At 45.2% G+C, this 21,911-nt stretch overlaps 2 protein-coding genes across 4 annotated transcripts in view; one reads left to right on the forward strand and one right to left on the reverse strand.

Moving 5' to 3' along the window:
• The window catches only part of LOC121832237 (disks large homolog 5-like), a 189,739-nt gene that overhangs the window by 102,710 nt on the left and 65,118 nt on the right, over positions 1 to 21,911 (reverse strand). The gene's annotated exons all lie outside the window — the stretch shown is intronic.
• On the forward strand, positions 6,362 to 12,589 carry LOC143267303 (disks large homolog 5-like). Its single transcript, XM_076544615.1, has 5 exons — positions 6,362 to 6,575; positions 7,621 to 7,780; positions 9,424 to 9,555; positions 10,424 to 10,607; positions 11,602 to 12,589. Exons 1-5 carry the CDS (start codon positions 6,443 to 6,445, stop codon positions 11,617 to 11,619), a joined length of 627 nt encoding a protein of 208 aa, XP_076400730.1. The 5' UTR covers positions 6,362 to 6,442; the 3' UTR covers positions 11,620 to 12,589.

The following is a 21,911-nucleotide window of genomic DNA, read 5'->3' on the forward strand; positions in this document are numbered from 1 at the left end:
AACACACAGAGACTTATATTGCTTCTAAAGTGTATGGCTGTGGCAGGTTTCTTGCCATCAAGTTCTTACATCTTAAATTAACCTATTTCTATTAATCTCAATTGCCATATGATTTATGGCTTACCAGTACTTTACTGCTGTGGGTGATTGATTGATATGTAAAACACTGATTGGCCAGTAGCCAGGCAGGAAGTATAGGTGGGACTAGCAGAGAAGAGAATTGGAAGAACAGGAAGGCAGAGAGGGGTAGATACCAGCTTGGCATCCAGGGAGCAGGTAAAGCCACTGAACATGTGGCGACATATAGATTAAGAGAAATGTGTTTAGTATAAGAGTAAGAGCTAGACAATGGTAGGCCTGAGCTAATGGCCGAGCAGATTAAATAATATAAGCATCTGTATGTTAATTTTATAAGTGGGCTAAGGGACTGCCTGGGCTTGTCAGGACCCAGAGAGAAAAACTCTAGCTACAAATGGCACCCAATGGCTTGAGTTTCCACTTTAAACCTGAAAATATTTAATAAGCAATTCTAAATGGAGCCAAAACCGGGTTCCTGCTTCATGTCTCATACAGGTAGCTAGCCGCAACATGCAGGGTTGAGCTACTATGGCAGGTTCCTGGTGTGTGCATTTAACCAACAGTATGGAGGGATTGAGGCATCCACAAGTGGCACATTATGCTGCGTGGTGGATTTAGTCTTTCCTAGTACAAAAAAAAAAGAGGTTTCTGGGCTACACAATGCTTTGATAAAAGCATAGACCCACTATTTCTTCAAATTGATGGCTTCCAGAGCTGGCGGAAAACATACCACCACCATGTTGGTAAGCTGAGGTGGGAGGAGCCAGCAGCCACAGCAGCCGATTTGGTCTTACAATTGCTGCAGTCTAAAACAATAGATTCACAATAAGACAGATTCAAATGGAATAAACCTCTAAACGGATTACAATATGTGTAAAAATGTTTGTAGGCTTGGAAGAAAAAAGAAAGGAATATAGACAGTTATATTAAAGAAATAAAAAGTCTTAAAAATCACGTCTTTAAAGAGACAGTAAAGGTAATATAGAATATAAGCCATGTAAAGATGGATATCACACAGAGAATCTGAATTATGTTGTCTTGGATATTCGTAACTGAAGGAAAACATTTGATTGTAAAAGCTGTGAGTTAAGCCAAAATGTTCACTTTAAAGGTACCTGCTCCTGGCTGCACCGATTTACTTCAGAGAGGAGGATGGGCATCAAAGGCACTCCATATGTACTTTATCCTCAACTTGGCAAAAATAGTCATTTGGGCAAGAAACTGTTCTTGCCTGGACTGTTTGATCAACTGAACATGCAGGACCCATGGGAAGGTGTCCACTGAACTTTGCTTCACAAAATGGTCCTTTAGGTTCCTGCTTCACAGAGGAAACTGCCAGACATTCTACAGGACACAGAAAAAAAGGACTAAGCGACTCTAGCCCTGTGGGCTGAAGACAGATTCCCCAACTTTACAAGAAAACTTCGGATGACCATCCAGGCTGCCAGCTGTCTCTGTCTACCCTGCAAGACTCCCAAAAGTTGCTTGCACCTTCTCCCATTTCTCAGGTAATATTATATCCTTCTTAGGTCTTTGATGTAGTTGAAGTCTAGTTATAATTTCCTCAGTTATGATAAAAGATAAGTTAGATATAAAACCTTAGACTCACAAATATAAGATAGATAGGATAACTTCTTTAATATTGTAACTGTAATTCTTGCTTGATAATTGTTTTGTTATCTATAATTTTACTATTTAAAGTTAAAATCTTCCTTTTTTTAAAAAAAGGAAAAGGTGAAGTGCTGTGGATAATTGATTGATTGATAAATAAAACACTGCTTGGCCAGTAGCCTAGCAGGAAGTACACGCGGGACTAGCAGAGAAGAGAATTGAAAGAACAGGAAGGCAGAGAGGGGGAGATACCAGCTTGCCATCCAGGGAGCCTCATGTAGAGGCTGCATGTGAAGCCATGGAATATGTAGACATATAGATTAAGAGAAATTGGCTTAGTATAAGAGTAAGAGCTAGACAATGGTAGGCCTCAGCTAATGGCTGAGCAGTTCAAATAATATAAGCGTCTGTATGTTTATTGTATAAGTGGGCTAAGGGACTGCTGGGGCTTGTCAGAACCCAGAGAGAAAAACTCTAGCTACACTTTGCATCTTGTTTCTTGTGGCAGCAGCAGCTGGCAGTATCTCCTGACTCAGCGTTCCACTTCCTAGAATTCTCCTCTCTGCTTATCCTGCCTATACTATACTTCCTGCCTAGCTACTGGCCAATCAGCGTTTTATTTATCAGTCAATTGAAGCAACACATTCACAGCATGCAGAAAGACATCCCCAGTAATTCCCCTTTTCTTTTTTCAAACAGGAAGGTTTTGACTTTAACATAGTAAAATTACATATAACAAAACAATTATCAAGCAAGTTACAGCATAACATGCATTTGATTATGGTCCTTTTATGTATGTATATCCTGACACACTGTGGTCATATTCACCTCCTGTTACTCTCTCTTGTGCACTTCCCACGCCCCCTTATACTCTTCCTCTTCCTCCTAGTCCTTCTATTTTGATGCCTATATTTAACCACACAAAGAATGTCATTAGGGCTGCTTACAAGGGCAGATGCTAGGGACAGGTTCTTTACTGAACCATGAGTACCTCACCAGTTTTTACAACATTGGAGAATATGTCTGTCCCCACCCCACCCCAAATAATCACCACCTGGCTATAAATCCTCAGGGGAGGCTTCATGAAGTCCTCCCTCACATGACAAGATGTGACAGCAGTGGTCCTGTATGAGTCTGTTGTATGTTTGGCTTGTTTCCTTGACTAGAATAAGCTAAATTGTTTCTAGTGTTAGCTTAATGATCATAGGAAAGGAGAAGCAACCCCCCTTTTAAAACTCAGATTCCTAATTCTGTGTGGCACAGCATCCAGGTACAATTGACAAGTGACAGGCTCCTTGCCCTTGGGATCATCAAGCCCCAATGGCTATGAAGCTGCACTAAAAACCACCTGCTTTTAGTGGTACCATGAACAGCTGCTTGGCTGTTCCTATTGGTTCTAGTATTGGGATAATGTCTTCTGCTTTGGCTTTGAACTTCCTGGAGTGGCTTGAGACTCATCTGACCATCTTCCCTTCCACAGGGTGAACACCTGGTTATTACCAAATTTGGCTTGGCCAACATGAAGGAGAGTGTATTGATGCTGGCCTCCTTTGAGAAGACAACTGACCATCTCTTTGATACTGCCTACTTTGTACAAGAAATACCTAGTATACAGTAGGTTTGCAGTGCAGGTGGCCTATGTCCTACAGAATGAAGGGATCATTTGTCTCCAGAGTCTAACTAAGGCACCCTGCTCCCCTCTCCCCATTCTGTGAGCTCCTTTCAGTGCAGACAGTTCTTCAGTTCCCAAAAGAAAATATGGACCCTGAGCCAGTGGGGACCTTTCAGTCCTTGAAGCTGTACTTGGCCACAATGACTAACAACTTACATATTGTCTAGGGTTGAGAGAATGTAGACAGTGGCAGAACCTCCAGGTATAGCAGTAGGGTAGCCTGTGGTCCTGCCTCCTGGTAAGGCACTGAACATCATTTTAAGAGCCACATAGCCCAGAAAATGGGGAGACACAGGTTGAAGATGGAGAGAGAGAAGGTAATAAGTAATCCATTCCTTGTGATAGATGCCTTTTATCCCAGGACTCAGGAGGCAGAGGCATGCAGATTTCTGTAAGCTCAAGCCCAGCCTCTTCTACATAGCAATTTCCAGGTCAGACAAGTCTATACAGTGAGACCCTGTCTTCAAAACAACATCAAAGTGAACAGAAAGAAAAGTGAGGAGGGTTAGAATGGAGAAGCCCATGCACAAGCCAGAGTGCAGCTGTCAGACACCAGGACTGAAACCCAGCACCCACCACTGACACTTTTGCAGCCTGGGTACAGCCTCTGTCCACCACCCTACCTGGAAATGTCTCCTGTCTCCATGTGTGGAGCACTCTAGCCCAGTGGTAGCTCTCACTGTGTGTTGGGGTTAGTTTGACACTTTGCCTCTCTGTTCTGGAGTTGTCTTTGGCATCAAACTAAAATGTACCTACCTCCTGCTTCCTTCCTGTGAGTAGGTGTCCTAGCATAGAGCCCTAGATTCTTGAACTGCACCTGGGTGGTGGGTGCCAACATCTTTAATCCCAGAACAATGGAGGCATGAATGGGCATATCTCTGAGTTCCAAGCAAGCCATGAAAGAAAGAAAGAGAAGACAGAAAGAAAGAAAGAAAGAAAGAAAGAAAGAAAGAAAGAAAGAAAGAAAGAAAGAAAGAAAGAAAGAAAGAAAAAGAAAGAAAGAGAGAAAGGAGGGAGGGAGGGAGGGAGGGAGGGAAGGAAGGAAGGAAGGAAGGAAGGAAGGAAGGAAAGATGGAAGGAAGGAAGGAAAGAAGGAAGGTACCAAGGAAGAAGGAAGGAAGGAAAGAAGGAAAAGAATGACAGACAGACTTGAACTGCAGCCAGGAGAGGAGGAAATCCCCATCCCTTCTGGAAGTCAGTGGTGGCCTGCCTTCCAGTGTCTGATAAGGACCATGCTGCCCCTGGCCCTGCACTTCCAACCCATTGGTATCTTTTCTTCTGGGCACTAAGCTAAGGAAGGCAGGTGGCAAAGTCACCATCTCCTGATCATGTGCAGAGATCCTTCTGCCTAAGTAGTCTCTCACAGGCTGTCTATCTCCTGCTCTTTATTCCTGTTGCAGAGAACTGGCTGAGCTGAATTGGCTTCTGGTGATCTGTTGGCCTGAGGCAGGCACTGTCATTCCAGAGACAGTGCTCCTTGGCTATCCCCCTAGGGTACATACATGGGAAGGAAAATGATGAGCCAAGTTCAGCCAGGTGGTATGTGGTAGAGCTGGACCTCAGATCCCAACTCTGCAAACCTGGTTCAGTTATGTTTTCTCCACTCTGTGACTCCAGCTCTCTGACCTTGGTTCTGGTTGGTTCCAGGTGTGTCCGAATGCATCATCATGGGAATGCCAATGAACATCAGAACTGGGCTCTTCAAGCACTTGCCCAAGGCTAACATAGACCCCAAAACTATGCAGAAGGCCCCTGATTTTAAACGCAACTGAATTGTACATAATTTTTGTCACATATTTTATGGCAGGAGATCACTGTTCCTGACCACAGCTCCTTGTCCTGTCAGCTGCTGAATGAAAGAACTATGTATCCCCTGGACAGAGGCCTGCATGACTTTAAATGGTGCAGAGGGTCAGACAAAGACCATGGCCTCAGCAGGAGCTCCTTGGAAGGTTGACTGGGAGTCTACTTGTAACCTAAACTGCAGGGGTTCAGTTGTTCAGCCTGGTCAGTGTTGATTCCACCTCACTCTGTCTCTGCAGAGGAGGCTAACATGCACCCAATCTTCCCTCTGTCTAGGACCACAGAGGTCAGGACACAGTCCTGGTTTTCTACTCCTCAGTTAGGCTGGATTTGCCACTGATATGCTCACACAATTACATTACTGTTATTTATTTGTTCTGTCTGAGAGATATACAGTGTTTGTTGTTACTTTACTTTGAAACTTGAAGCTGTAGAAGGAATAAAACCAGCTTCAAAGCATTCCTGGAAAAGCACCTAGGATGTGAGGTCCAGGATATGATGGCTAGTTCCTGGCTAAACACTGTCTATCTGAATTTAACTGGCTTAAACACATGGGAAATAGAAACTTGTAGTTCCCTAGTAAACGGAGTCCCTTTTGAAGGTCTCTGTAGCCTATGGCTCCCAAGTGAAGACTGTACATCATTAGCAGTATTGAGGAAGAAGACAGGTGGTTTCTCTAAAGCCTCTTATGGACAGAGAGAGGTTCTAGGCGGGGTACCTCTTACTGACAGTAAGACATTGCTTGTGTACACCCAGGAGTATAACAAATCTGGGCATTGGACAGCATACCAAGGTAATCATCAGGAATGTAAGTGTCTGAACTCAATCCTAGCTTGAATTCTGAATGAAAAGAGTTAGGGTTTCATCTGTGGTTCAATAGAATTTAATTGATCATATTGATGAATAGAGGGATATTGAAGAAGGAATGAGACATTCTTGGGTAGTGTTTGGATAGTATGGCTAAATTCCCAACATGGGATGTACTGTGGGGCTTCTAATTAAGCTAAGAGAACTCTGGCTTGGGAAGGAGGAGGTGCTGAATACCTTCCTCTATGTTCCAAGAGAGGCTCCTAGAAAGTGAACCTGGGCTTCTGGTCAGTTAAGGGAGAACCAATGAGCAGGGTGGCAAAGGCTGTTCCCCATGACATCAGCAGTCCCTTCTCTGGACATTCTATTGTATCCTGGAGAGCTCATGGCATCCCCTGTGATGTCACCAGTGTTGTAGCAACATCAACTGCCTCAGGGCATCCTTCAGTGCCTACAGGGTAGAGCATAGACATGCTGCTGGCAAGACTGAGGGGTCTCCTTGGAAGAGAGAATGGAGAACATCCAGAGAATAGAGAGAGACGGAAGGAGGCTGGTCTTGAGTCTCAGAGGAAAACAACCAAAAAGGGTTTCTGGGGAAGACACAGTGAGTGCTGGGCAGGAGATGGGGACTTCCTGGAGGAAGTGGGCTAGAACTGGGCCCTCCAATATTAGGGCAGAGGAGCTGGAGCCTCTGAGAAGCAAATGGACATCCCTGCTTCTCAAAATTCCTGAAGGTCCAGGGTCCAGAACATTAGTGTGTGCCTCCTCTAAGCCAGGATCTGGCAAGATCAAGGCTGTTATGCTGGGCATGCTCATCTTTTACCTTTCCTGGGTCTTGGGGGTGTAATGTGGGGACAGAAGGAGACAAGCAAGATGCAGATGGACTAATGTGTCCCCAGCTGAGGCCAGGCATCACTGCACTTCAGCTTTGGGAGTTTCCTTTAGGTGCAGTGGCTGTCGACACTAGTCACATGGAGAGAGAGACAAGTGCTTCTGGTCAAGTCATCATGTCGTCAGGCTGTCCAGCAGACTCCTCTGAACACCTCTCCCTGACAGTGGTCTCTTTGGGTCCTGAATCATAAGTTGAGGATGGCAAGTAGATCTCTAGTGTAGTCAAACAGCTGTAGAGATGTGGAACCATGACAGAGATTGGCTCCTTAGTGTGAACTCTGCATGTTCTGGGCTGGCACCTGGTGAGTCTGTTAAGCATGTTGTGTCTCTGCATGACATTTCAATCCCAGCCATGGGCCTGGAGTGACCAGGCATGAGATCTGGACTGTCCACAGCACATGAGTGCTTGTACACCGTGTTATTTTTCTCCTGGCTTCTGAAAGCACAGGCAGACTTCAGGGCTCTGGGTCCATGCATGTTGCATCCTGTGCTGCTATGAATTCGCCCGAAGAAGTCATCTCTGTGTTCCCTGAAGCATGTGTAGGGAGGCAGAGGAAACCTCTGGCTGCTTACATAGCCACATCTCTACAGAGTGGTGAGAAAGCTGAGATTTACAGAGGATACATCTTCACCTGGCCTAAAATATTTGGGTTGACACTGAGTTGCAGAGGTGATCTTTCTGTTTGTGCCTCAGAGTGGTCTGTCCATCCTCTATGCCTTGTCACTATGCAAGTTCACTTGTGTTCATCTACCCACAGAGGCTGCTATGGAGCCCTCATCCCGCCCAACCCTCCTCACCAAGAAAGGGGTGAGGAAGGAGATGCAGAGGCTGAACATGGAGCTGCAGCTGATGACAAGGGAGAGAAATGAGCTGCGTGATCAACTATTCTTCATCAGGAAAGGATCCATGCACAATAGGTATCTCTTGTTTCAACCTGGTGTCAATCTTGCATCTGCAAAGTCACCTTCATCTTCATTTTAACATCTTGGATTCTAAGAGCTTGAACCCTCAGGGTTTCCCTGTGCCCAACTTCATATCCTTAAATGCCTCTCAATGGTGAACTTGAAACCTGGGCAGGAGGGAGATGGGGATACTAACTATTCTGCTTCCTCTAAATGAAAACCCAAGCCTGTGGTCTGAGTCACACAACTCAGGGATGGAGGCAGTATTGTCTGAGTTCCCAGAATGCATTGGAAAAGATCATGACATGGCTTGTGTAAGATACTAGCTGCTGTGAGTTTGTGTGAGTCTTTGAACTTGCCTGGTAGGTAATTGTGTGCTGGAAGATCCTGGTAGCAGCTTGTCGGACCTGAGGCAACTTGATTTATTTCAATGAGTGACTGAAAGTCCTGGGGCTTGTCACTCTTTTTCTATTTGTTATGAGTTATACTCTTAGACAATATTGCTCCACGAAGTTCTTCAGTATCCCATGTGTGCTCTCCTCTCTTTCACTCTTTCTTGCACTCTCTGCCTCTCTCTCTCTCTCTCTCTCTCTCTCTCTCTCTCTCTCTCTCTCTCTCTCTTTCTCTCTCTCTCCCCTGCATGCATAGCTTCATGCGTGCCAGCATATGTGTGTGAGTGTCTGTGTGCTTACATGCATTTGAGGTTTGTGGGTCCCTCCAGTCTCTGGGAGCCAGGTGTCTATGGTGGGGCCTGATGATTTGCCTGGCTCATACTTTACAGGTGATGCCAGTGCTGATATGAGATCTGTGATCCTCACTAAGCAGCTCTGCTCTTGTGTATGTGTTCACCTTGATGCCAAATAGGAATCCCTTGGGGAGTTTTTATAGCTGTCCTGATGTTGGGTCTCATCTCCAGAATTATGTGCTCTGTCCATCTGTTCAGGAGTAGTGACCCAGGATGAAGAATCCTTGTCCTGGGGCTGGAGAGAAGGCTCAGATGTTAAGAGCACTGGCTGCTCTTCCAGAGTTCCTGAGTTCAATTCCCAGCGACCACATGGTGGCTCACAACCATCTATAGTGAGATCTGGTGCTCTCTTCTGTCATGCAGGCATACATGAAGACAGATCACTGTGTACATAATAAATAAGTAAATCTTAAAAAAAAAAAAAGCCCGGCGGTAGTAGCACACACCTTTAATCCCAGCACTCTGGAGGCAGAGCCTGGCAGATCTTTGTGAGTTTGAGGCTAGCCTGGGCTACCATGTGAGTTCCAGGAAAGATGAAACACTACACAAAGAAACCCTGTCTCAGAAGAAAAAAAAAAAAGGAATCCTTGTCTTGAAACAAGAGAAACATCATTGCAAGTTTCTTGTGGGCCAAGTCCTGTAGCATAGACTCCTGAGAACAGAGAGCTAGATGCCTCTCCAGGTCTAATGTGTGGGCTCATGCCGCAAGGAGACGCTCCATCTGAACACCCAGCCTCTGTTTGCCTGGGGCCAGGTTTACAAGTTAATTAAGCACCAGGAAGTTTCAGTACATAGTAGCCAGACTGAGACCTCCACTGTGTTGTGGTAGATCAGGACAACAGCTTGTGTTCACATGATCCTTGAGACCTATATTCATAAAGTTCTTTGTTCCTGGTGCCATGCCCTCCCACAGGCCAAATACTTGGTATGAAGATCTGAAGATGGAGCATGAGGAGGTCATGACTGACCTACAGAGACTGCAGAATGAGAACACCGAGGCTTCAGAGAAGGTGGATGAGCTTGCCAATCTGACAGTCTTCTATCGGTAAGTGCCTGTTGGCATGGACCCAAATAGTTGTTGAGTGGCCATTGCTGCCTTTATTTTCTCTAGATTGGAGAATCCACAGCTCTGGTTCTGTCCTTTTTGCACCTTAACAAGCATCTCTTTGACTTGTGTCACTTACACTTAGTTTTGCTAAGGGTGAAAGAGACTATCCACTCCTGCCACCTTTGTCCTGGAGCCTCAGGAGCCTCTAGATAGAAGAGCAAACTGTGCTGTGGTGGTGCCACTCCAGTACTCTGGAGGCAGAGCAGGCAGATCTCTGTGATTTCAAGGCCAGTCTGGTCTACAAAGAATTCCAGGGCAGATAGGACTGTTAAGCAGAGAAACCATGTTTAAAACCAAACAAACAAACAAAAAGAAAGAAAGAAAGAGAGGAAGGAAGAAATGAAGAAAGGATGGAAGGAAAAGGAAAGCAAAGAGGAAGAAAAGAAAAGAAAAGAAATTTGCACTGTGAGGGGAATGTCAGGCAGCCCTGGGCATCAGGGAGCTCAGGCCTAGGCTTTACAGATCTGGTTTCTGTGGAAACTGTAGATAGAATAAACTTCCCTTGGGTCTTCTTTCCTCTCTCAGAGGGTATTTGTCCACTACTTGCTAATATTCAGGACAGTTGAGGGACACCTCTTTCCTTTGAAAGGATATGGACCCCTATTTGTGTTGGGGTTTTTATGAAGTATTTCAATTTTTTTTAATCAGCTGCTCTCTTTTTGGCCTTTTGAGTGTAGCTGTCATGGCTATTTTGGGCTCATGCTACATTTCCTGAGTACCTGGGGCCATTTGGGTGATGGTTCCTGGAGGCAGGGGTGGCAGAAAGAGTCTGGCAGGACCTTACTCTACAGAGGGTCTTTTCCAGTGGTCTGCACAGCCAGGTCCTAATGGAACATACTCAGCTTAAGGAGCAGGTAGCCATGCTGAGGCAGGAGAACAACAGTCGGACAGAAGATTGGGTCCTGCTGAAGATCTACTTGGCGGCATTCAAATTGATCTGGGAGGACCAAGAGGAAGAGACCAGTGACCTCCAAACCCAGCAACAACAGGTAGGGGCAGGTAGGTGGGTCAGGCTAAGGTCTGGCACCATTTGCCCATTGCAGTCTCTGTCTGCCCATCCACTCACCTGTGCTTTCACCCATCACCTTACTCATCCATCCAGCCACTCACCTCATGCCATCTGAGGGATTCACTTCAATGTCCATGCACAAGTACTTCTGGAAAGTTAGGCTCTTCTGAGAAACTAAATTATTGGCAAACCATCTCTGCTGTTCTGCCTGAATCTGCGGTCCAATGAGGGAAATGGGTCAATAACATATCAAACCTTCATGTCATTTCGATAGGTAGGATGCTATGCACAGAGCTTTGAATGTGTGAATTGTGGGTCCTGAGGCTCATGTGATTGGCAGGGGTCATGTGAGATCACAGAGGTGAAATGGCTTACGAGGAGTATCCCATGTAAATGCCAAATGAGTCCTCCTCATAGTCATAGATTTGGGTGGCATGTGGCCTTCTCCTTTTTTCATGAATCCCAATGTGTTCTCTTCCCTTTGACTGACTTTTGGTTCACACTGACATAAGCCTGAGTAGCAGCTCATGAGCCCTGTTTTCTGTGAGTGCTCCTTGAGAGTCTACCATTGTGGAGAATACAATCTGGATTTGATTGGCTGAACAGATGGGGCTTTTGACAAGCTGAGTGCTGAGGTGGGCGATTTGCTGCTTCTGAAGTAAATTCTCTAGCCATCTCAACAGAGTCTGGCCAAACAGAGCAAACTTCCCACAGCAGTATTAATCCTCACGGAATGATGGCAGAGTTGTGAGACTCTTCTGAAAGTGCTGGTGTGCTTCATCTACTCATCCGTTGATCTTGCATGATGTTGTATTCTGCTCACTTCTTTTTTCCATGAGTGTAGTATAAGCTCTTTTGGCTTGCCTCACCTACCAGTATGCTATTTTGATCCTTTGTATGTGCTTCATGTGTATGACACTGTGTACATGCCTGTATACACCTCTCCACTAAGAACACAATGTTCTAATGAACAGGAATTTGAAAGATTTTAGGGAAGCCTGCAGGTCCTGTGGAAGCAGAAGGAGGTGATCACCCAGGAAAAGGACTTGGCAGAAAAGCTGCAGCATCACTTTGAGGTCTCCCAAATGAGATAGAAACCAAGGCTGGGGGGAGCAGGTGGTGCCAAGTGGGTCCTTTATACCTGGGATCACTGTCATTTATGGGCTCCTACTCACATGCATGGCTCCCAGCTACAAGCAGGGCAAAAACACTTCAGAGTATTGATCAGGTTGAGTGTACAAACAATTCTGTCCAGGAATCAATATGTTGAATACTCAGTGTGTCTGAGGAATTGTGTCCTTTCTCCCTTCTGAGTACTCTGCTATGGCCTGAGCAGGCTTTCATTATACTCACAGAGATCTGCCTGCTTCTGCCTCCCCATGATGGAATCCAAATTTGTGAATCACCTGGCCTTGCTGAAATTACATTTTCACTTAGGAACATCCCCTGTAAAGAAGTGATTCCTACCTTTGAATACTGCTCTGTGCAGCCTTTTCCCACTTCCTGGGACAAGTGTTCTCTAGATTGAATAGGATAAGGACTTTCCAGAATGAACCCAAGCAGATGACTCAGCTGCAGGGAAGATCAGAACCTTTTCAGGGGTCAAAGAGTCAGGATGCAGATTCCCAGTTCTGGTTAAGGAAATTACAAGGTTCTGTTTGATCCCAGAGTCCATCAGGGCCAGTGTTCTCAGGCACACATCTCAGGAAATGCTGCTCTAGGATTACCGACTGATTCTGTCTTGCATGTTGGTCATGTTCAAGGTGCGTCCTGGGCATGAAGCCTGAGCTATATTCATGACCTTGTTTGAGTGTCCAGAATGCAAGGCTGCAATATGGCTATCAATAAAATGATGTGGTTTATCAGTAACTCATCATGATTAATGAGTATCACTCCTGTGCTGTTGGCTATATTATTAATGTTTTGATAAATTTACTAAGTGATGTCCCCAGACTGTAAGAGAAAGACCCTTACTTTCTAGTAGAACAGAAAAACCATTACTCAGCCAAATTCTTACAGGTGTTTAGGGCTGAGGAATGTTCTAGGCCCAGCTACTCTGTGACTCTTATTCCTTGGGGGTACAAACAATGACTTCAGTCAAAAGATCTATGTTGAGCATCCAGCACAGTTGAGGTGGTGGGAGGCAGCAGTTTAACATCTGACAATGGCAGGTCCCCAGCAGGATTGTGTCCTAACTGCCTTTCCCTCCTAGGTCAGAGAAACTGATATATGAGCTGGAACAGGCCACAGCCCAGGATGAGAGCCTGCTTCAGAAGGAGCTGGTAAACCAGGAGCCACCTGCTGAGCCCAATCTCGGGGAAATTCTGGATTATGATGCACTTTCTCCCTATTATTTTATTTTCTATGTGTGAATAGGCCTTAGTTATGCTTAGCCATTGACCCAGGATGGCTGCTTCTGGGCCTTGACTCCCTTTCCTTCTTGACAATACCGCTTGAGAAACTGAGGAAGCCAAAGGAAGCCACAGACACCTTGAAAGCATGACTTCTTTCACCCTAGGATCAAGGCCTCCTCAGAAAAAGACACCCCATTATACCTCTGAACTTACCATGAGGCAAATACCAACTGACCTCCAGGTGATCCAGACCCAATCTGATCCATGTGTCTGTTGGCTCAGTACTCCCAAAAGAAAAAAAAAAGCATCAAAAATGAGACTGAAATACAGAAAACCCAACAAAACAGTTACTCAGAAACCTGACATCTACCAGCAAATGGCCCAGTGAGAAATACCACACCATGGAGGGAGGAGATGTTGAAATACAAAACTTACTGTGTCAGTTTACTGTCAAGTACTTTCACAAGCTGACTGAGTCCTCAGCCCTCAACTGTGTTTGAGCCACTTCCTGTAACGTTTCTATCCTTGAACTCGGTGAAAACGGACTTATAAAGCCCCGAAGAGGCATGGCTATGCTTTTCTTGAAAAGGCTGTTGCAATCATTGACTGCCTTGCTATCTGTCCAAGGTCAGTCACAGGCTCCAGGTCTGTGCTACTCAGTCTGCAGTGAGAAAATTCTGCATAGCTTAAATTTTTGTTTGATTATTGGTTTAAGTTCTTTATCTTAATTGTTTTGGTTATGGATTTGTTATGTTGTTGTTATTTGTTCTTGTTATTGATTTTCAAAATTTGCTAAGGCAAATGATTACCCATTTAAAGCCCCCTTTAAAAAATATATTCTTTATGATTAAAATAAAAAGTAATTTCAAACTCTTCACACGTGGACCAGTTTGTTTTGTGGTGTGTCCTGTCATACTCCTGTAACCCTAGAACTCACCATCAGAGATGGATCTCTGCAATTTCCAGGCAGCCTGTGTTACATAATGACCTCCCAGCCAGCCAATGTGACACAGGGGATTGGTGTCTTGGGTGTGGATTTCCAGGTTTGGCCCCTGGATACCCACTTTATGGTGGACTCAGTATTTATACTATATCCATGCTGTGATGCATTTAGCTACCCCTAAAATATGGTACTCTATAGACACACTTTCATGAACTGGTCATAAGGACTGAACTATTGAGAAATGCACCTTTACTGCTCTACAGACTCTCAGGAAATAAAACCATTCATTAAGAGAGTCTAAAAGAAATCAGGAAACCCAGAGCTATCTGCCTCTGTGTTTGTTTGTTTGTTTGTTTGTTTGTTTGTTTGTTTTTCCAATACAGCATCAGTGATAACCACACAACAGAGATAAGACCTTTCAAGTCACTTTGGAAAATAGCTTTTTGTAGATTCTGTTGCCCTTGACCATGTATTTGATGTTTTTTTTTCTTTTTAGATTTATTCTTATTTTATGTGAATGGTTGTTTTTCTTTTTGTACATCTGTGCTAGACATGACTGCAGTTCCTGAAGAGGACAGAAGAGGGCAACAGATCCCATTATAGCTGGTTGTTAGACACCATGTGAGAGAGCATCAAATGCTCTTAACCTTTGAGCTCTCTCTCCAGCTCCTGCCGTTGGCTTTTGACCTTCCAGCCCTATGGTACTGTATTGTTGAACAGGATCACCTCTGATCAAAGAAAGAAGTCTCTGGAAACGTGTAGGGACGGGTACATGAAGTAGGCAGGCTAATTGTCTGAGGCAGCCTGGTACCTATGCAGGGCTCTGGTGGCCCCACTGATCTCTGTGGGTTCAGGATCATGTTCCAGAGTTACTCATAGTCAGGGTTGGAGCAGATCTGTCACCTCTCATCTAGGATGACAATGTAGATTAGGCACATCTGATGAAATGCAGAGTTGAGGTGACCCTCCTTGGGCCTGGGTATGGGGTAAGGAATCCTTGATAGCAAGAAAGATCTCCAGCTAAGCAGTGTTGGGAGGAAGCTCCAGGTCAGGCACAGTGCAAGGAGGCAGCTGCAGAGGACACAAGCTTCTGGTGGAGAGAATGACCATGCAAGCTTGGGAAAGAAGAGGGACGGGACAGTTGAAGCTGCCCTTGACCATGGCAGATCTCAGAGTATATTGAGGAAGGGTGTAGCTGGAGGGGTTCTCTCCAGGTCCCACCATGCCCCCACAGTCCCACAACCCACTTGAAAAATAATCACTCAGAAGCTTATATTACTTATAAACTGTATGGTTGTTGCAGGCTTCTTGCTATCTAGTTTTCTTTTTCTTTCTTTTTTTTGTTTTTGTTTTTTGTTTTTTTTTTTTTTTGAGACAGGGTTTCTCTGTGTAGCTTTGTGCCTTTCCTGGATCTCCTGTAAACCAGGCTGGCCTTGAACTCACAGATATCCATCTGCCTCTGCCTCCCAAGTGCAGGGATTAAAGGCGTGTGCCACCACTGCCTGGCTGCTATCTAGTTCTTAAATTAACCCATTTCTATTCATCTATACCTTGCCACATGGCTTGTTGCTTGCCAGTATCTTTACATGTTGTTTCTCATGGTGGTGGCTGGCAGCGACTCCTCCTCAGCCTTCCTGATCCCAGAATTCTCCTTTCTCTTTGTCCCGCCTATACTTCCTGCCTGGCTGCTGGCCAATCAGCCCTTAATTTATTAACCAATCAGAGCAACACCTTCACAGCATAGAGAACATCCCACAGCAGAAGGGTTTCTTCCAGGTGACTGTTTTATAATTTTAGAGCTCCCTGGAGTAAATCCAACTTCAGAGACTGTAGATGAGTCACAAAGTTAAGTATGGAGGAAGTAATCCGGTGGGTCCCAAGACAGGTGCTGACAAGCTTTTACAATCTCAGCAGCCAGAGTAATGGCGTATGGGCTTTGTTTACTCTCTGTCATAGGTCACCTCCTCTTTTTTGCTGACCCCATCAGAAAACAGGCCATCTATAGACACACTGAAAACTAGGTGAGACTTGGTTTAGGCCACACTACCAAGTGACTACAATACTGAGTGGGTCTCCATGGCCATCTTCTCAGTGTCTGGAAGGAGCCTGGGGCCAGGTATGCCTTAATCACTTGTGCATCCTCAGCATAGTGTTTGCCTGGTTTGGTAAATTCCACCAGATAGGTAGATTAACCTGGCTTTTTCTACTGGCATTGTGTATGTAAATAATTGCATATCAACCTTTCTCACTCTAAACTGTCCTTATTTCACAGTGTAACCTGTGGACCTTCCTTTTATCTCTCAGATAACTAAACTTTTCTAGTCTTGAAAGCATTGTCAGCCATTCTCTCGGACAAGACTCTGGGTGCCCAAGTTGACAGCTGACTGTCTTCATCCAGCCTGCCTTTTAATTGTTGAAGAAGATTAATCTGGTTTCAGACTCGGGGTGTAACTTAGTGGTATAGTAGTTGCTTAGCATGCACAATGCCCAGGATTCAACCCTAGCTTTAGTGGCTAGAGGGGAAGAAAAGTTGAGAACCCAATTACATCCAGAGTGTATTTGACAACCAAATGAGGCTCCAGAGAGGCTTTTTATTTCTCTAACCTCCTGCCACCCCATAGCTCCCTCTATGAAATGAATTTGTTGAATGTATTTTCTCTAAAGTAATCATTCATTTTTGGATGAAAAATAATCCACTCTATATGAATAAAGCTCTGATACATACATATTGAGAACATACATACAGGTACATAGCTTCTTCAGGTCCATGGTTGAGGAGACTGGCTGGTAAGATGGCTCAGTGGGTAAAGCTACTTGATGACAAGCCTACAGTTCTGATTTCTTCCCTGGGACCCACAGGGTATAAGGAGACAATAAACCTTCCAGAAACCGTCCTCATTTCTTCATGAATGTGTGCATGTGCACCCACACCACCACCATAACTGATTTAAAAATCACTCAGAAAACAATTGTCAAAGTAGCCTGAAGATCTCTGTCAGTATTATCTTGTTGTGTCTTGCTAGTAAACACTGGAAGGGTTGGGCTACTTTATCTACCCCTTGAAACCTGTCAGTGTGGCTGTTCTCAGGGAGACTGTGATTTGCATTATCACCATGGAGAACAGCAAGAGTTCCATGTATTACATGCTGCAGTTCCCAAGGTGGGGAAAAGCCTCTTCTCCTGGAGAGACAGCCAGCAGTTAGGGGTCACTATTGAGATAAAAGTCTGCACCGTTTCCTGACCACATTTCCAAATGATCAGACAGGTTTTTGTGCCAGCTCTCACACCAGGACTCAGTCTATTAGGTTTTGTTCTGTTCTCTCATCCAATTGATTACAAATGGGCTGCATTTCCCTAAGTTGCCTTTCTCCCTGACCCAGACAGCACACAAACACTCCCAGGCTAAGTATATTCCTGATGGTCGCTGATGGCAACAAATAAGGCATAGTGTTCCCAGTTCTTGCAGACACTCAAAGTTCCCAAATTTGCAGGAGCCTCCTGGTGTGTCCTTTTGACCACATAGTTCAGTGTACCATTTCTGACGTTGGCTCCTTTCCCTGTCTGCAGCTCAATATAGACACTTTGTGCCCCTGAGACAGAAGCCTGGATAGCCTCACCTGTGCCCACGTCCCTAGCTTCCCTAGGAATGGTTCCTGAGATGGGCAGCAGCTCCTGGCTCCCATGCCTGCACCATACAGTGTAGGACCTGAGGAGTGTTTGTTATTTCACAAATAGTGTCAGAACCATTCCTTCTGGACAGGAACAGGCCCTAGCCAGGTGTCCTTGCTTCATTCATACATCAGCTGCCATAGTATCACCATACTTCTACACCCAATGAACTCATGGAAATATATTAGCATTTGTCCATTGGAGGGATTTGGACTTTTTTCAGTTTACTTTTGTTCCCAAGAAGCCATAGAAACCAAGAAAGCCGGCCTCAAACCATCACCTGAAAAACAGAATAAGTGAATGTGGCCATCAGAAATTTGTAACTGAGTTGAAACCCTTGTGACTCCCAATCTCCTCTAAAGGGTCTTCTATATCTCTCTGGATAATCGTTATTATTGTTTAGTTCTGAATGTCTCTTAGAGACACTTTTCTGCATCAAACTCAGGCCAGTCCCTGTGACTTGTTGAAGCCTCACTGGAGCTTAGAGCCTACTTTAGAAGGCCTGGATGATGCACAGCTGGTCCAGGTCACCTGCACTGTCTGATGCTGTCATCCACACGCCTCTGAGATGTGAGCAGTCTGTCCTACCACCCGGAGCCAAGGAATGCACAGGACTAACGCTTATATGTCCAGACAGACACCAGCTGGTGTACGCAGAGAAGTTCATGCCAGCCAAGTCAAATTGTTGAGTGATTAAAAAGGTAATGTGCAAAAGGAAAAAAAAAACAAAAGCAAGAAATCAAAATATTGAAGTAATGTTTTCTAAAACAAACACTATCTTCAGACTTCGCCTAGTTGATTTCCTAAGCTGTGCGTTCCTGTTGCTAAGGAGCTCAGTATGGCCATGGGTGTTTGGAGCAGACATGGAGTATGTTTTTCTTCCATGCTGACATGGTTTTATTCTCTAGCCCAGGCTAGCTCCTCCCACTCCCAGAGTCACCCCCACTGTTTTTCTTCCATGCTGACATGGTTTTATTCTCTAGCCCAGGCTAGCTTTTCAACTCCTTCTTCCTCAGTCTTCCCAGTGCAAAGATTTTAAGACTGTACCAACCACACCTAGTTCCAAATCAACAATTTCTGACCTGATACTTTTTTTTATAACCAAGGGACAGGTTTCATGGGGCAGAAAGATTGCCTAAGACCAAAGCAAACCAATTCCACAAATCAAGGAAGGCTCTATCATCAACTGAGATTTGTAGTTTAAGGCTGCATTATCTCTGCATCGACCAGGCTGACCTTCAGAGCATCAGTGATGTGAAAATGAACTTTTCTTCATTTGTTCCTGCTAAATGAGCTTTCCTGAGTCATAACAAAGGATCCAGGCCATTAAGTAATGATGACTCAGGCTTTCCACTCCCATGAGATCCAGAGAGAGAGCCACAGAGTCACGTGTGTGTGTGTGTGTGTGTGTGTGTGTGTGTGTCTATGTGTGTGTGTGTGTGTGTGTGTGTGTGTGTGTGTGTGTGTGTGTGTACAGCTACTACCCTGCATAGCTCTCTGAAAAGAAGACCCAGGAACACAAATCACTTAGCAAGGAGCAGTGGAATGGAGCAGAGACCAACATCAGGCCATTCTGCTTGTAACTTACTTGAAATGAGAGTTGTGTCCTGTCAGGAGCATGACAAGTGTCCTGGTGGATAATGGCACAGATGTGTGCTATAGGCTTTGGGTGCAGGTCAGTAAGTGACATTCTGTGCATGAGCTCGCATGGGTCAGTATGATGATAGAAAGGAGCACATCAAGGACTGAGAAGTCACTCCCCAACTATTTCCTGGTACCCCTAGCCCTTCTGCAACCTCCCACTCCCAGAGTCACCCCCACTAAACATGGTGTGTTGATCCAAACCTTGGCTGCCATTCTCTCAGCTCTGTGGCTTTCAGATCATGCTGCTGCATCCGGGCCCTGGCTCCTGTAGACAGGCTCTGCTCAACAGCAGGCCTCATCCAGGTGAAGAGCAAGGTCCTGCAGACCCTGATGGGGGGTTCTTCTAGCTTCCAAGCCCTTCCTCTGGGGCCTCCTTCTCTTATGCATGGAGGTCAGAAGATGTGCCCTGAGCAGGGGACCCAGGATGCTCATCCTTGCAGAGCACATGACTGTCATCCTTCTTGCTATGTCTCTGAGCTGTGACCTAGAGAAGTTCCCTTACAATGGAACTTGTCAAATGGCTGGACATCTTAGGAGCCTTGGATTCCATGATCATTGTGATGACTCAGGTCCCAGCTACCTTTTCCCCAGGTGAGAGGAATGTTAGTCCTGTACTTCTCTTATCTGCCTGATGTGTTAGGGAAAGATGCTAATGTGATTCCATTGCGGAGTCATGGTGATCATCAAGAACACTGTACTTTATTATATTTTATTTTATTTTCCTTTTTTGCCAGTAATGTTTGGTTTTCCTGCAGTGACAATCCAACCTATAATAAATGTCATCATGAAGCCCACAAATATGTTTCAATCTGAGAAACCAATATAGAGGTTGACAGGTTTGCACTCCCAACAGCAGTGGAGGAATGTTCCTCTTGCTCTATATCCTTGCTAGCATGAGCTGGCACTTAGATTAATAAATTTCATTATTCACATATACATTTTTCTATTTCTTTATTCTTCTCTCATATAACACATCCTGACCACAGCATTACCCCCCTCTCCTCCTCTCAGTCAAACCCTCCCCTACCTTCTTCCCCACATCCACTGCTCTTTCCTTTCCCTTCTGAAGAAAGCAGGCCTCCCAGGGAGGTAGTGGGTAGCTGTTCCTGCTTTGACCTTGAAGCACTGCCCCTAGTGGGGCAACTGGTAACTGCCACACCTGCCTACGACCTGCTCTTGGGGCATGGCTGAGATGCATATGTGCTGGCACTCTTGGCTCTTTGTGATCCTAAATGCTAGACTGCAGACTAAGTCAGAGTTCTCCAGAGAACCACACTGGACTGTACCTCACCTCTCCCAGGTCCTGTAACCAACCCCTTAATTGATTGTAAGTTACTGAAATAAACCTCTTTTAACTACCAGATTAACTACATGGAATTGCCTCATTAATTGCCACTATACAGAAATATCAATCCAACACTGAATAACAAGATGCAATAAGACTACGCACAAACCCTCATATCAAGACTGGATGAGGCAACCCAGTAGAAGTAAAAGGATCCTAAGATCAAGCAAATGTGTCAGAGACACCCCCATTCCCAAGCTTAGAAGTCCCACAACATTACCAATCCAATAACCATAGCATATCTGTGGAGGACTGTGGGAGCCCGTTCTCGGGTTCCTCGTGGCTTTACCCAGCAGGTCCAAATAGAGGATGATCAGGACCACGGGCCTGAGTGCAGGTGTCTGAGATGTTCTGCACTTGGCTGTGCTGGGGGAGGAGGTCTTTTGCTCCACCCCTTGGCGTCTCTATAAAAACCCTGGGCCAGAGACAGTCGGGGCCCGTTGGAATAGGTTCCAGGCCCTCTCGAGGCTATCCTTTATTTTCTATCTGTTTATCTCCGCAAGATTCTCTGCAATAAATCCTTCTATCTAATATTTCCTGCTGCTCACACTCAAGACAACTCTGGGAAGCTGTGGGGTTGGTAGGTAAACGCCCCACAGAGGATCTAGTGCAGACCCATGCATGCTCCCTGAGTATGCTTCAGTCTCTGTGAGCCCCTGTGAGCTCTGCTTAGTTGATTCTGTGGGCCATGTTCTTAAGCTGTCCTCCACCCCTCTAGCTCCTACAATCCTTCCTCCCCTTCTTCTGTTCTTACTAATGTTTGTCTGTGGTTCAGCTGCTGGAGGAAGACACTCTGGTGATGATTGGGCTAGGCACTGATCCATGGGTATAGCAGAATATCATTAGGTATGGTTTGATTTACTTTGTGGGTGGATTGGAATAGGAGGGATATGGTAGGGGGAGGAGTAGAGGGAAAGAGTACAAGGAGAGATGTATGAAATAGGAGTTCATATAGGGGCCTAGCATGGAAACCTCCTGCAGTGGAACTTATGAGGGTGACCCTAATGAGGAGTCCTGGTAATGAGCCATCCATCCTCTGTAACCAGGCAAGGCTCCTGGTAGTAGGACTTGGACCCATCCTTTTCTACCACAAGAAGTGTTGGGGTTATGGTGGCTCGCAGATTACATGTGTAGCCAACCAATGACAGGTCTAACTTGAGGCCCAAATCAAACACAAAAACCAAACTGACAAAAAAAAGTCAATGAAAGATTCACATGCTTTTTTGCAAAACTATTTTCATAACATATAATTTCCTCTTGGGGGCCAGAGATGTGGCATGGTCATTAAGAGCATTTGCTGTTCTTCCAAAGGACCCCCAGTTCAGCTCC

Source organism: Peromyscus maniculatus, chromosome 9, assembly GCF_049852395.1.
Source record: "Peromyscus maniculatus bairdii isolate BWxNUB_F1_BW_parent chromosome 9, HU_Pman_BW_mat_3.1, whole genome shotgun sequence".
NCBI classification, from domain to species: Eukaryota; Metazoa; Chordata; class Mammalia; order Rodentia; family Cricetidae; genus Peromyscus; species Peromyscus maniculatus.